At 41.8% G+C, this 15937-nt stretch overlaps 1 protein-coding gene across 2 annotated transcripts in view; it reads left to right on the top strand.

Moving 5' to 3' along the window:
- The window catches only part of LOC115194117 (actin filament-associated protein 1), a 107551-nt gene continuing 91614 nt past the window's right edge, over window positions 1–15937 (top strand). Inside the window, exon 1 of one of the 2 annotated variants that reach the window (XM_029753503.1) lies at window positions 1–172. In XM_029753503.1, the coding sequence (XP_029609363.1) occupies window positions 91–172 (82 nt within the window). In that variant the 5' untranslated portion in view covers window positions 1–90. The remainder of the gene's footprint in view (window positions 173–15937) is intronic. The other variant, XM_029753505.1, reaches the window with a different exon arrangement.

Below are 15937 nucleotides of genomic sequence, written 5' to 3'. Positions count from 1 at the left end.
CAACATTCACCAAAAAGATCCGTTCGTTCGCCAATGACCCATCACTAAGGGAAAGGATGCAAGGAGCACTACACTAAGGAAGAGAGACGCATGAGAGTCCACGGCTTGCTTACTATACAGGATAAGTACACACCCTGGAAGTATCTAGGCGACATGGACAAAAACGGGAAAGGTAAGCATTTTTGTTTTACGCCTATAATTCTACTTTCATTCATTGTTATTCTGTCCGTGTTTGTTGAGATAATTGTAGTCTAATAAAACAACGCGCTTGTAACCATGTTTATACAGTAGCATAGCTTGCTATCACCTTGAAGGGTGTGTATCGTTTGTGTTTGTGTAAAATATAAGGTGTTTTGCTGTTGAATTTTTCAATGTATTATGTAAACAATATCAGTTCGTGGCGTTGTTTGTTTTTTTCCCTTGTTTTGGCATAATACTTCCGTATAGATTGTTTCTCTGCCTGTTTTTTTTTTTCTCGTGAGAATAAAATTATTTGTCTCGTCTGTCTCAACTCCAATTGAGCGTTTCAATATAAATGGTCAAAGTATTCTTGCTACAACAACATGAATAAGGTTGCTATGAGGGATGGAGAGGCACAACACAAAGGAACACGAGGTGTAGACCAACAGGGTGTCCTGCCGGGCGAGGATGAACAGGTTGCAGCGTGATTAATTGACAGACTAATGAACTCAGACGGTATGGTACCCGTGACCATACCTCATTGCCTGGGACACTGTGTAGGTGTATCAAAGGACTACATTTGCTTCCTGTCATTGTATTCTTTCCTATAATTGTATTATTTCCTCCATGTGAACTGACACAGAAATTGTACAGGTGGAAGCAAATTTTGGCCAAAAGCATCATTCCATGTAGCCTCCCAGTATGTGTAAAGCCTACTGTTTATGCCAAAAAGCTTTGGCTTTTATGGCACAGATGGTGAATTTACCCAGAAACCACAGAGTGGCCGGTTCAAGCTCCAATCCTGCCGTACCCCCTCAATCACTAGAACCATATTGCTTTTAACTAGCGTGTAGTTTCAGATGGGTAAAGATGAAGGGCATGGAACAAGGAAAGGAAACACTTAAGAGTAAGACTATTGAGATGCAGCATGTTAGGGATCAGCTGGTCTGGCACCCTACAGCAGCCACTCCTGCTGCGAATTGAGACTGAATGGCTGGAGGGAGGGAGGGGGGGAGGATCAAGAAGCTCAGTTATTTAGAACAAATCCAATGAATCAAATATAATGGGGCACAGGATGGGAAAAATCTGTTGGGTTTGGATTAATCAGACTACATGTTTAGGAAGGGGCACCTTTTGAAGGGATAAGCAATAACTGGAAATTACACTTAACATGACCTGGGCCATTTTATTAAATATTGGATTAAATATGTTTTAACACCGTTTGTATTTTAGTTGGTCATTGGGCCTATCTATAGTCTCCATCTCTACCTTAGCCGACCTGTATCCCCCAGTCCGGATTGTTTACAAGGAACTTGTTGGAAAAATAATCCCTGGAACCTTTACTTCTACTGCCTTTGTTTTATTTTTACCCCTAATTGTGTGTGCCTGAGGCTCGGTATTTCCCCAGCTCTTTATGGAAGCCAAAGCCAATCCACCACAGTCAGTCCAGGCAGGCAGTCCCTGTAACAATGGACAATGGAAGGCAGACCTACTGTATACATCCTGCAAGCTCTTTGGCCGCAGTATTGGACCAACTCTCTTTTTTACATCCCAAATGGCATCCTATTCACTTTGTAGTGCTCTGGTCAAAAATAGTGCACTACATAGGGAATAGGGTGTCATTTGGGACAAACACTACCTTACACAACCTGGGAGAGGGCGACAATGGCCGTGGAGCACACACGTACCGTAGGTCCCCTGCGACAACTTTCTTGTCCCGTGTCCTGATTGATACACAAGAAGTAGCAGCTATTGTGTAGCAGGGCCTCAGTGGGTAATTTCCCGTAAAAATGTGTGTCAGGGCAGGTCAGAATATGGCTGGTATGGTTTTGAGTTGAATCTGAGGTGAAACCTTGATCCCCTGTCCATAGCAGCGGGAATTAGGGGTGCTGAGGGTCCTGCAGCACCCCCTAAAAATCATAATATAAAAAATAAAAAAAGAATCTCACAAAAGTAGTGCTCTGGGCCTTTACTAGTCCTGTATTAGCGGGCCGATATAGCCGTCTGTAGCGCGGGCAGCAAATTCTCATCCTACATCTTACAGTAATCGACTGAGATTTCTGGCAGTTGGTTCCATTAAGCCGACCATGTCGGTGCTGTGGGCGTTGCTGGTGACGTCACTATTGGACATCTGGGCCCCTGGGTGTGTGGTAGCAAGTTTAGCGTGGGGTGCACAGTGCAACACAGCTGCGAGGGCTGAGATACGGTTCCCCCTGCCATTAATCCATGTCTTGAGTATTATCCCTACCATCACCAACCCACCCTATCCCCCCTGATTTAGTGATAACACAACAGAAAGGGCTACGACCGCATGGGTTCAATGTTGATTAAACGTTCGCAGTGGGGCTCCTTCTCAGTTCCTCATCATGCAGGGAAGAGTAAGGTTAGCTCGGAGGGGAAATGTGTTATTGCGTCGCTCTCTTTCTGTCTTTCTCCATCACTGCTTCTCTGTTTGTTCTCTCGTTCTGTAAAATAGATCTGTTCGCGTCTCTTAATTTACCTTCCGACCCAACTCTCTCTGAATCTACTTCTATTCTCCATGCCTATCTTTCAGTCTCCTCTTCTCGCTCTCAAACTTCTGTTTTTCTTACAGGCTGGTGCATGATTTCTGAAGCATCACTATTCATGTACTATAGGGTCTTGACCTAGTAAAGGGGATTTTAAAATCTCTCTCTCTAGTGGTTATGAGTGTACCATACTTTGCCCGAGGACAGTGTTCCTAGACTCCCTCTGTCTGTGCTGTGTCTCTGGTGGGTACAGTGAGTCTGCTGTGCCTCAGGGTGGTGTTCTGTAGTGTGTGTCAGGGCCAGACGCATTACAGCAGGGCTAAGTGTGAAGGTGGAGTGCACTATGGGAGGATCCGTAGCTTTCTTTTTCTCGCTCGCTCGCTCTCATTCCTCAGAGAGTCTGTTGAGCTCGGCTGTCTTTAGTCCAGGTGTTTGCCTTGAGGAAAACATTCTACCCCCAATGGTCTGTAAGAAGACAGAATGATGAAGGAAGCATATTGTGTGTGTGCGTGCATGTGACTTGAGTTACCCAGCCTCATTTTCCTCCTGCATAGCATAGCAGTGACTAAAGCAATGTATCAATTTATCACATTGTCCTTTGTTATGTAAGGATTAGCCTACCCTTCTCCCTGTCTCCCTGATAATGCCTCTAAGTATATCTGGGCATAGTTCCACCTCCATTACTCTCCCCACATCTCGCTACAGTCATTGAAACTGACATCTAGATTTGATTTAATGTTATGAATCATTGCTCCAATAATAATTCAGACTTAAAGATCACCTCCAGTGGCTGGAGCCATCTAGCTGAAACCTTTGGCATGTCATGTGTCCAGGTGACGAAAAGTTCACGGGGGAAAATCTGAGGTAAAATGTGATTTGCGAGAGTGCATCCCTGTCTGGCGCTCGGTTACCTGTCGGTGCTTGTGTTATGAGTACCATGATGAGAATAGAATATGCATGATTGCTCTGCTTAAGGTAGGGATACGAGGGACGGCATTCAGTTCGTGTTCTGACAGGGCTGGCATCTGGAGCTGAAGTTAGTGTTTTGATAGTTCACGCTGCCTGACACAAGGTCGTCGTACTAGCGTTAGGGTCATTTTGATGACTCGTTTTTCCAAAGCCGACAACCGAGTCTCTTCATTCCCTTTGATTTGATAGCCCTTTCAGCAACAGCTGTCACAGTTTTTCTGTGAATCATCTTTGTGATATCAATATAAGATAATTGTGTTGAGTTCGAGTCTTCTTGGTTATGCATGTCACACCGTATGCATGTCAAAACAACATGTTTTGAACATCTCCAATATAATTTCCCTGTTATATTACAGTAACGTATAGCTCTGGGTTACTGGAAGCCTCTCTCCAGTCCTGGCGGCTGTGTTTTGGATATGGCAAGCGTTCTGGATGTTTGTCCTCTGAATGATGTTATCACATTAGCTCTCTCCTCACCCCTAGGCATTTCTTTCCCCAAACACACACACGCATACACACACGCATACACACACGCATACACACACACACACACACACACACACACACACACACACACACACACACACACACAGGCTCTATCCTTCCCCTCTTCTCCGTTCCCTTCAGGGCAACGAAAAACATGACTGAACTTGAACCTCAAAGCCACAGCCCCAGGTAGGTAGGGTTGCTGAGGGTGTTGCAGCACCCTCTGATGAATTGAAATTTATAGGAAAAAAAATAGAAATAAATGTGTGAACTAGGCCTTTTACTACTCCTGTTTGAACAGCGAAAAATACTCCTCAGCACCTTCCATTAATATGTCATGAATCCAGATGGAGACTCAAGGCCAGGTAGAAAATCATTAGAGAGGGAGTGGAGAAGATTGACTTTCTCTATTGTCTGTGAGTACTACTGTAGGGCATGGTTTATTATTTTATTTATTTTTTTGTGTGTTAGTCTTTTCTTTCAGTGAGTTGTGTGTATGTATATGTATGTGTGTGTGTATATATATATATATATATATATATATATATATATATATATATATATATAGCTGACCCCAGGTATTTGAGATAAACCCCCCCAGCACTGTGAGTCAGTGTCTGAGAGGGCATGAGGTGAGTTTTGCTGCAGGCTCCTTTAGTCATTTGTGCATTGACTCCTCACAAATAGTGTGTGTGTGTGTGTCTCAGCTCTGAACTACTCAACACAAAGGGCGGAGGGGTGAGCACAGAAGAGTCTGAGCCCTTCCCCGCCTCCCATTGTTTGTCTGTCCAACTCCTCCCCTCTCTCTATCGGTCTTTCACGTTCACTCTATAATAATATTTAACAGTAAAACACAGTATATAGAATTCCCTTGTCTCTCCATAAAATCTCTCATTCCTACTTTCTTTCCATCTGACCTAACCCTCACTTATGGTATATGGCTTCTCCCCAATGAAGTGTCTCTCTCTCTCTCTCTCTAATCAGGGTCTCAGTAAAATATTGGTTATTAGTCTCTTTCTTTCTCTCCCTCCCTCTCTGCCTCTCCAGTCTTCCCTGGAGGAGAGGAGGAATGATTCCAGTTAATCAGACTATGTGTGTGTCTATGTCTATACTCCCTGTAAGTTCGTCTGGTCACCCTGACCACCAAGCCTACCCACATGGTAGCAATTTGAAGCGAGGGACGAGAAAGGAGAGATAGAAGATGAAAGAGGGGAGGTAGTTAGCGCCCTTGCCACATTTATGAGACGGAGGTTGCTGGGGAAAGTGGTGCGGTTTGGGTCGGACCCAAAGTAGATCTATAAAGTAGAGGGAAGGATATAGTTTGAGAGAGAAATGATGTTCGCCTCAAAGTGTCACTTTGCTCCTGTAAAAGGCTATTGGATTCAGCTAATGGTTCACAGATGCTAGGGAAGTTAGCACGGTAGGACCAAGCAGTTTGGCCTGTTTTACAGTGTGGGATCGATGTTGGATGTGGTGTGAACATCTGTAACATAAACCAAATAATGTGGTGTTTTGGTCATCAAAATGGACTCGTTCACTGACTTTGTTGATGACTTGGTTGATGTATTCCATTGAGGGTGAGACTAAGGTTTAAAAGGAGACTTATCTACAGTATACCAGGTTAGGGGAGAACTTATTTAGATCTAGGCCGAATGTCATGTCATCACATTTTCAAGGGGTCCCTCATAACACAGCTGTTCCTTTCGTAGGCATTCACACACGGGTCATTGGGTAGTAGTAAAACACACGCACACTCACACATTATAAACAGCTTCATCGGTGCATAAAGTTTGGGCTTGTAAGAGCATGGTTCTACAAGGTGAAGTCCCGTCATTCTTTCACTAGGGTAGTTTGTCTCCCTGCCCTTTGCCTTTCATCCCAAATATTTTCACACACGGCACCTGCCTGCAAACACATCTACCTGCATCCTGTTCGATCTGTGCAGACTTGCACAGAAATGGGCATCGTGGCACATCTTCCACATACACGTGCATGCATACACACTCACAAGCGCGCACACACTAGTGTTTCATGGTATCCCGAAACCTCTGTACTTTTTCGTTTTTCGATACTGGAACATGAACGGTCCTAAAACTTTTTGTTACTTTCTGTCCAACGTGTCTCACGTCGTATACTGATTGAGAGGATCAAGTCTGTCTATCAGCGCAGGCGACGTGCCTTTATTGCGTGGAGTGCACCGCTCATGCCTCTTGCCTGCTCCGCTTACTCATTGCTCGAGGACTGGGAGTCTGGGCTACATACTTTTTGCTTCCCACTCATGCGCACAGAAGTTAGCACACTTGGATAATGCAACACGGCATTTTGAAATGTTGAAACTGTTATTGTCCATACAAACTTTATTAGCTAATTCACTTAATCATCTCTCCCTCACGTCTAAAGATGCATTCCCCTTTTGTCTGTGTCAGGCATCTCCTCTCAACTGACTGTGTGGGAATGTGCCTTGTGAATGATGTCATTGTTGGGTCTTAAAGAGACAGTGCACATTTTTTATAAAAGAAGCGATTGCTACTTCTATGCAAATGTTGTTGATCAGTATAATAATATAAGTCCCAAATGGAACAGAAACAGATTGTTTGTCATCTGTAGTCCCATGAAAACAGTGAGTAACTCCGTGCAAGCGCAATAACTCAAACATGCATATATTCCTATTGAATATGCATTCACCTGTATTGTGAATAGAACTAGGCTTGATTTATTTTTTTACCCATTTTATCAACAGAGTTACCATTCAAATAAATGATTACCGTTATGTTTTATGTTGTTAGATTGGTTAAAAACAAAGTCTCGTTTAATTGTTTGATTGTATCATTTATTAATTAATGCAGACGTGGCTGTCTCAGATTTTTTTTCTTATGACAATTCTGGAATGTAATGATATTGAACTCAAAAGATGCCCAATGATTGAACAGAGAATTAGCTGAGTTTATCTGTCTGGATCAAGTGCCATTCTGTGTCTTTGGCTAATACGCCTTTTTTTGTCGCAGTATTGAGTATCGTGATGGTGTCGTGATAGTAAACCTGGTATTGTGTCAAAATTCTATTATCATGACAACACTAACACACGTGCACACACATCACATTCACAACGCAGTGAATTCTCTGAATTTGTTTCCCTGTGAATGAACTATTCAATCAGAACCCCCAAAATACTGCAATTGCGGTCTTCCTGACCGTAGCCCTCAGCTAGAACTGTCAACACCAGACAGGGAATGGAACCATCACATTCCTCCAATCCCCTTTCCTGGAAGACACACACACCACATTGTCAACATGAACATGAGGCTGCCTGTCATATTCTTTCAGCGCTCATCATACCTCTCGTCTCATTCCTCAGCCCTGGAATGACTTGGCCTGTTGTTGGGATGCTTAGGCTGTGGCTCAGCAAGGGTGTGTGTGTGTGTGTGTGTGTGTGTGTGTGTGTGTGTGTGTGCTGGAGGTTGTTGTAGCCTCTCCCAGGGATCTTGTACCCTATTTGATGTGCAGCGGTATCACCCTCTGGGCTTTTTAATAAAGACGTCTGTTATCTGTAGTCAGGCAATAACAACTAGTCTCTCTGGGCTGAGAGGGGGTCCTTCTCATATCCTAGTAGAGGAAATGTAAATGGGATTGAGCTGGACACTGTGTGTTTTGGGTAAGGCTGTAGTTTGTGTTGAGGTCCGGACTGGACTTCTTCTATTAGTGCATCTGTACTGGTACTGTATATGGTTGTTTTTAAATTGACCAAAGCTATAGTAACATTTAAATACAGAGCTGGTTAGAGAGAGAGAGACGGGGGGAGAGGGAGAGGAAGAGAAACAAAGACAACTGGTTTGATGTAGAATGCAAAAACCTAAGAAAGAAATTGAGAAACCTATCCAACCAAAAACATAGAGACCAAGAACCTGAGCCTTCACTATGGTGAATCACTAAAACAATACAGATATACACCACTGAAAAAGAAGGAACAACACGTCAGAAATCAGTTCAATGTAATTGAAGAATCCATAGACTCTAACCACTTCTGGGAAAATTGGAACACACTAAACAAACAACACGAAGAGTTCTATATCCAAAATGGAGATGCATAGATAAACCACTTCTTCAATCTTTTTGGCTCTATAACAAAGAGCAAAAACATATACATGATCAATTACAAATCTTAGAATCCGCTATTAACACTAGAACCACCATAGGCCAACGGCCACTGATGTTTGATTTTGTGAATAAAGAAATCAGCCCAAAAATCAGCTATTTAATGCTCCTTCCCTGGCTTTTCCTAAATGTTTTTTTTATCACTGCTCATTTGTCAGAATTTTGAAATCACAAACAAAGTATTTATAGCCTTTTGACCAATTTTCTTTTTTTCAAACCTATTCCTAACTTCACCCGCAAAGACAATGTGCTGTAGGACGTTGGTACCCAGCCAGGCAAGAATGCGTCTCTCTCCTCACTGAATGAATGATAAATGAATGAATGGGCAATAATTGTGCACCTTACTTCACAATTGAATTTAAATTAGGCCTAACTGAATGACAAGGGTGAAGAGGTTGATTTAATTTACAAAGACAATGGTGTAATGATGAGTTTGTTGTGCATATTTATCAGCAGCAAATAATTGGACTTCACACCTCGGGTTGATACCATTCTCTTCTACATTTTACTTTGTAAAATTAAAACTTATGGGACTTTTATGTACTATACCTCTATTACTAATTGAATGTCTATTTCCCTGTATATAGCCTCGCTATTTGTTGTTTTACTGCTGCTCTTTAATTATTTTCTACTTTTATTTTCACCTTTTTTTTTACTGCATTGTTGGTTAGAGGTTGTAAGTAAGCACTTCACTGTAAGTAAGCACTTCACTGTTGTATTCGCCGCATGTGACAAATAAAATGTGATTTTAATGTATTGTAAGGGAAACAAGAACATGCTACGTTGCCTTAAGAATGATGCAAAATATATCCTTGACTCTATCCAGTAACGCAAACGATGCCAGCCCACTGAATGAATGACAAACGGATGGAATGGCCGATAATTGTGCACCTTACTTCACAATCAAATTTAAATGAGTCCTAACTGAATGATGAGGGTGAAGAGGTTGATTTAATCTAGAACGGCAATAGTGTAATGATGAGTTTGTTATGCCTATTTATCAGCGTTGGCCCTGATGTTAATAATTTGACCGCACGCTTTGCGGATTGATCCCATTCTCTTTTGCATTTACTTTGTAAAAAGAAGCTGTTACAGGACTGTTTTTATTTACTGTAACTCTATTACTAATCAAATGTATCGTAAGGGAAATGAAAACATGCTATGTGTTGCAGTAGGCCTTTAGAATGATGAAAAACATGTCCTTGACTCTATCCAACTTCCTGAGCGGGAAACAAACGATGCCAGTCAGCCTGCACAGCCGGTCAATTGAAACTACATCGAAACTATACCAAAACTAATTTCACACATATTAAGAGTTAGCCTATAGACAAGATTAAATTGACAATCTGATGAGCATATTGTGCAGTTTCTATTACACTTACCTTTGTCCGTGAATATCCATGCTGTCCATGCATTCAGCTCATGACCACTCACGTGGCAGCATTGCTCTGCTTACTAACTAAAAACTAGTAGTATAACAAACTTAAAATTGTAAATGTGCTATTCTGTCGTTAATGGATGAATAGGCGATATAAACCAGACAGAAACTGATAATGTTGCATATGACTTCACTGAACTGAATGATGAGGAGGGCGAAGAGGGTGATTGAATTTAGAACAGTAGTGTAATTTTGATGAATTGTGGGCGGTCTAATTGTTTTATTATGAAAGGCTGGATATGGTATATAAGTTCCCCTCGGAGAGTCAAATCAGACACTGAGTGCAACATACAAAGTGTGTAGTTCACAATGGCAAGCTGAACCAAACGAATGGACGCACTGACAGCATTGCAAATCCTGCAGAATTTAGGTGAGTTGGAGGATCGGATATTGAGCTTGAAATCGATGTTGCTGATGAAGAGTCTTCTGATTCTGATGTCTTCGAGCCTCCGCCTCTGATGCCTGAGCCTCGCCGTAGAAAAACCAGAACAGAGACGGGAGTCTAGGAGGGATGGCACGGTTTGGGTAGAAAAGAGGGACAAGTTTATGTGACATGCAGATGTTGCAGCACATCAGAGATTGTACTGTTGCTCATGCGCACAGGAAAGGAAACAGTAGGTGGGACATGTCTATGGATGAACTCTGAGCATTTATTGCACTCTTGTATGTCCGCGGGGCGTACAACGGAAAGAGCATGGATATGGAGTCATTTTAGTCTGATGGGTATGGGGTGGACATTTTCTGAGAGACTATGCCACGCATTCGTTTCAGAGAGATTATCCGACACCTGCTGGTGCACACAAAACAAGGCCCATGAAAACTATGTGCAGTGCAACCGGCTTGCTCACACAAAGCCCCGAAGCTGTGTGCCGACTGTGGACCCAAAGCATGAAGAGAAGACGAGATTTGATTCATGCATAAAGGCACGCGTGTAAGTCACTCCTGCTCCCGCTTCCCATCTCTGGCGCTCGAGGGCCCAGGCTGCCCTTCATTACGCACACCTGTCACCGTCATTACGCACATCAGTGCTCATTGGACTCACCAGGACTCCTTCACGTTGTTGATCGCCCCCCCCCCCCCTCCCCCCCCTTTATCGGTTTGTTCCCCGTGTCAGCATTATTGTCGCCATGTTGTTTTGTTCCCCCCATCCAGACGCTGTTCTTGTTTTGTTTGATGTCCATTTTCCATTAAATGTTCACTCCCTGTACTTGCTTCTCGTCTCCAGCGTCGGTCCTTACAATAAGGGCACACTAAAGTGTCCGATACGAATGACTGTTTTTATATCTTGTCGTGAATATATTTCTACTAATATTAATTTATGCAGTTCATCCTTTAAAATTGTTCATGCACTGGTGCTTTCATTTATGAATACAGCCAATCATTTCACCTGTGCACCTGGCTAGATATATTATTAATAATAATGTCTTTTTAGTTTCTACTTTGTCAAAACAAGCTGTATCTGGACTTTATTAATTGCTATAACTCTAATACTAATCGAATCTACAAATACAGATGATCAAATGGATTACACTGTAATGTTTTTAATGTAAGGAAAACTAAAACAGGCTATATGCCTGTGTTTTCTCTAGGACTTTGTAGTATTATATAAAACATATCCTTGACTCTATCTAAACAAATATTATTATTATTTTTTGTTGTTGTTGATATGCTTCCAAGAATATTTCTTCTTGCTATTAATGCTTTATAATAGTTGATGCACTATTTATCAAGCGTTGGTGTTTATGTTTGCTACACCTTGCGGGTTCATATGCTTCTGATGCATATGTTAAAGGAGACGCCTGGCAATGTACTGATGGGCTGAAAGGCTAGGTGGTTGTTGTGTTAAAGACTACCAGAACCCACTGGGTTCTCCAATTACATTGAATGAACTATAGGACAAAATACAAACCCTCCAACCCGAAAGGCCTGTGGTGTTGATGGTATCCTAAACGAATTGACACAATATACAGACCACCCATTCCAATTGGCTATACTTAAACTCTTTAACATGTTCCTCAGCACTGGCATCTTCCCCAATATTTGGAACCAAGGACTGAACAACCCAATCCACAAAAGTGGACACAAATTTGACACCAATAACTACCGTGGGATGTGTGTCAACAGCAACCTTGGGAAAATCCTCTGCATTATCATTAACAGCAGACTCATGTATTTCCTCAGTGAAAACAATGTACAGAGCAAATGTCAAATTGACCTTTTTACCAAATTACCATGCGAAGATCACGTATTCACTCTGCACAACCTCATGCTTATGCAGAGTGAATATGTGATCCTCAAATCTTCTCATGCTTTGTTGATTTCAAAAAAGCTTTTGACTCAATTTGGAATGAAGGTCTGCTATACAAATTGATGGAAAGTGGTGTTTGGGGGGAAAAACATACAACATTATAAAATCCATGTACACAAACAAGTTTGACAAAAAACACATTTATTTCCACTGGGCTGTGGGGTGAGACAGGGATGCAGCTTGAGCCCGACCCTCTTCAACATATATATTGGCGAGGGCACAAGAACAGTCGGCAGCACCCGGCCTCACCCTACTAGAATCTGAAGTCAAATGTTTACTGATGATCTGGTGCTTCTGTCTCCAACCAAGGAGGGCCTACAGCAGCACCTAGATATTCTGCACAGAATCTGTCAGACCTGGACCCTGACAGTGAATCTCAGTAAGACAAAAATTATTGTTATCCAAATCCAGAATAGATACATTAGTTTTACAACTACCTAAAAGGAAGCGATTCCCAAACCTTCCGTAACAAAGCCATCACCGACAGAGAGATTAACCTACCGAAGAGTCCCCTAAGCAAGAGGGTCCTGGGGCTCTGTTCACAAACACAAACAGACCCCACAAAGCCCCCAGGACCGCAGACCTGGCTCTCAAGAGAAGACCAGCTATGTGCACACTGTCCACAAAATAAGGTGGAAACTGAGCTGCACTTCCTAACCTCCTGCCAAATGTATGACCATATTAGAGACACATATTTCCCTCAGATTACACAGACCCACAAATAATTATACAAAAATAAATCTATTTATAAACTCCCATATCGATTATGTGAAATACCAGTGTGCCATCACAGCAGCAAGATGTGTGACCTGTTTCCACAAGAATCTAAAATATATTTTGATTTGTTTAACACTTTTTTTGGGGAGGGGTTACTACATGATTCCATATGTGTTATTTCATAGTTCTGATGTATTCACTATTATTCTACAATGTAGAAAATAGTAAAAATAAAGAAAAACCCTTGAATGAATAGATGTGTCCAAACTTTTGACTGGCACTGTATATTTAAAAACCTTGCATGTCTTAATTTCCACAATTAACAAATAATATGCATAATAATGTAGGCAGTTCATGCAAAGGATTGTTACCTATAACCAGGATTGCCATTAAAAATATTACATTTTTGGCAAGCAATTATAATGATTCATCCTATATTGTCCCTAACATCATTATCCAATAGCAACAGATGTGGGATGCATGCTCATACACACTCCCCACCCTTTCCCCCCACAACCAACCACAAGCTCAGATGTTCAAGAGCTGTTCCATCCCCGAGCCCAACTCAAGAAAGGACTTGACGTGCGAATGCATATACAGTTGTAGCTGTTTGAGAAGGCATGCAACATTTAGCAAGAATGGGGAGATTTGATTAACCAATGTCAAGTCCTAGCTGATGGAGCTAAGATACACTCCTTTCCCCTGAAACACACACGCTGGTCCCCCGTTGTGAGCATTTTCCCAAGCATCTCTGTGCAGTCAGACCTTTGATTATTTTCTGCCTCCAGGGCCTACTTACAGTAGGCCTATAAAACAGATAAGGACTTCTCCTTAGTTTATGGGTTGCTCAGGTGGGTGTCTAGGGTATAGGGTTGGGGAACCGTTCCATCATGATAGAACAATTAATAATTAAACTATATTTATAATTTATTTGTAAATGTATAGCCCATATTAGCACAAAATTGAAAGCTCTCTTTGTCACAACTCCTGCTTGCAGACACACATGAGCTCTGGCATTTGCAACCATTTTCCTTTTTTCATTTACTTAACTCCACACTTTTCCAAACATAAAAACACACACCCCATCTTCGATCACATATACACCTGCACATACCCACATACTGTGCCTTTTATGTCCTCTGTTTGCTCTACCATGTTGATTCCTACCTAATTTCTGGCTTTTTAGTACTTTTGTGTTCCAGTTCCTTATATTTGAAGATGTATTATTTCAATAATAATCCTTTCTTCTAATGCTGTCTTATAAATAAAATACTATAAATGGAAAGTTGAATACTAATTATTTTACAACATTCCCTATCTTGAATAGTGTATTTGTAGTTTATTCCTTTATCAATTGTTGTATTTTATTGTTTTCCTATTATTATTATTAATATCCCTGCCATTGGTTGTTCCATTATTTGACTCCTCTATGGGAACTTTGTAATATTTACAATAGCAATGGAGTAGTCTTGGTGTCTCGGAACAATTGATTATCAATATACAGTTGATTGACTATGAGAGCTACACGTTTCTCTTTTAATCTATTCAGCTTGAAGAGTGGGCACAGTATTTTGCACCGTTCTGAAATTCCTAATGCCCTAACTCTTTGTCTTCCTCCTTTTTACCGCTCTTTTTCTTTCTCCCTTTCTCTCTACTGGGACTGGGAAATAACTATTACACACACAATCGTGTGTATGTTAATGTGTGTAGCAGCTGGCCAAAGGGCCATCCCCTCAGTACTGTGTGTTATAGTTCTGTCATGCACTCAAATATGATTCGCCCTCTCATTGCGTTACAGAAGTGGTATTCAAAGTCGGGGTCCCGACCCCACAGTAAAAAATTAAATTCATAATAATTAAGAGTATTATATGGGACAATATACAAACATTTTTGAGAAGGATTTGAAAAATAAAATGTTATTGAGTAAATGTATTTATTGGTTTCTTTTCGTTTTGATAAGAGATGAAAATGCAATGAATTGAATGTTATTTGTTGACATCAACATTTTTAATTGACTGATTTTTAAGGTTCTGCCATTTAGATTTGGGATAGGTTGGAGAGAAAGACTTCAGAAAAAATGGGATCCCCGCTGAAAAAGTTTGAATACCACTGTATTACAGTGTGTGTGTGTGTCGCAGCCTAAAGCTAATAAACACTTTTGCACCACACAGAGTCTGGACTGCCATTCAATTCCTTGAATTGCATTGCAGCCATGTTACTTGACTTACTTCAGCCTGACTGGTTGCCAGCCATACACTGCTCCAACACAGAAATCAAAAAGTATCAAAGCATATTTGACACCCGCTTTAATTTCCCCAAGTGCTGTTCTTTCCAGCCTCATCAAAGCACTATGGAGTAAAAAAAAACAACGGGGAAAATCTCCATCATGGAAGTGCCTCAACAAATCACCCGGCGACCGTCGCGGAAACAGCGAGTGAAAACACTTCCTGTCGCCATGCTGAGTGGGTGGACGTTGGGTGTGAGTCATCGTTCAGGCCAGTGAGTGACTCCATATTCCAGATGGGGGAGGGAGGGTTGGCATCATTAGTTGGCCAGACCATGTGCTTGCAGTCTGAGGTGGGTTGGGAGTGTGGACTCACACAGTCGTCATACTGAGACTTGAGTGATGATCACACACTCTTTTCTGGTACATTACAGGTTACTGGTATTCAGCCTAGGTCCATTAGTTTCACTATAGCACAGAACCTCCTTTTTGATTAGTGTTGAACCTGTCACCCCAGTGTGTTTGCGTGGACACCTCACCCAACAGAGAGTTCAGGGAGACCCAAAGAACTTGTGCCCCGAAACCACATTATTCAACTGTGACACTAAAGAGGGAGTGAGAGCCAGAACCACATTGAGAAAGGAAACGCTGGAAAATGATAGACAGAAGAGATTTTGCACGATAAGAGATGATAGGTGGAAATTCTGTCTCAACACCCAACACACACACATTTATGGTTTCTTGCTTTACAAGACTAGGACGTGTTCAGTGCAATAACAGTCTCCTCCTCTCATCCAAGGATCAACCAGAGGAAATTGCACAGCAATCTCCCTGCCGACTCCCCTGGCCACTTTGTCTCTGCCAGAGACCAGATACAGTATAAACACACACGCAGAGATGGACACATGCACGCACGCACAAATCGTCTGCTGGGAGCGTTGTTATTGAACGTGGGG

This window comes from Salmo trutta, chromosome 5 (genome assembly GCF_901001165.1).
Source record: "Salmo trutta chromosome 5, fSalTru1.1, whole genome shotgun sequence".
Taxonomy (NCBI): domain Eukaryota; kingdom Metazoa; phylum Chordata; class Actinopteri; order Salmoniformes; family Salmonidae; genus Salmo; species Salmo trutta.
Note: the sequence above shows the minus strand (reverse complement) of the source record. Positions and strands in the feature narration are given on the sequence as shown.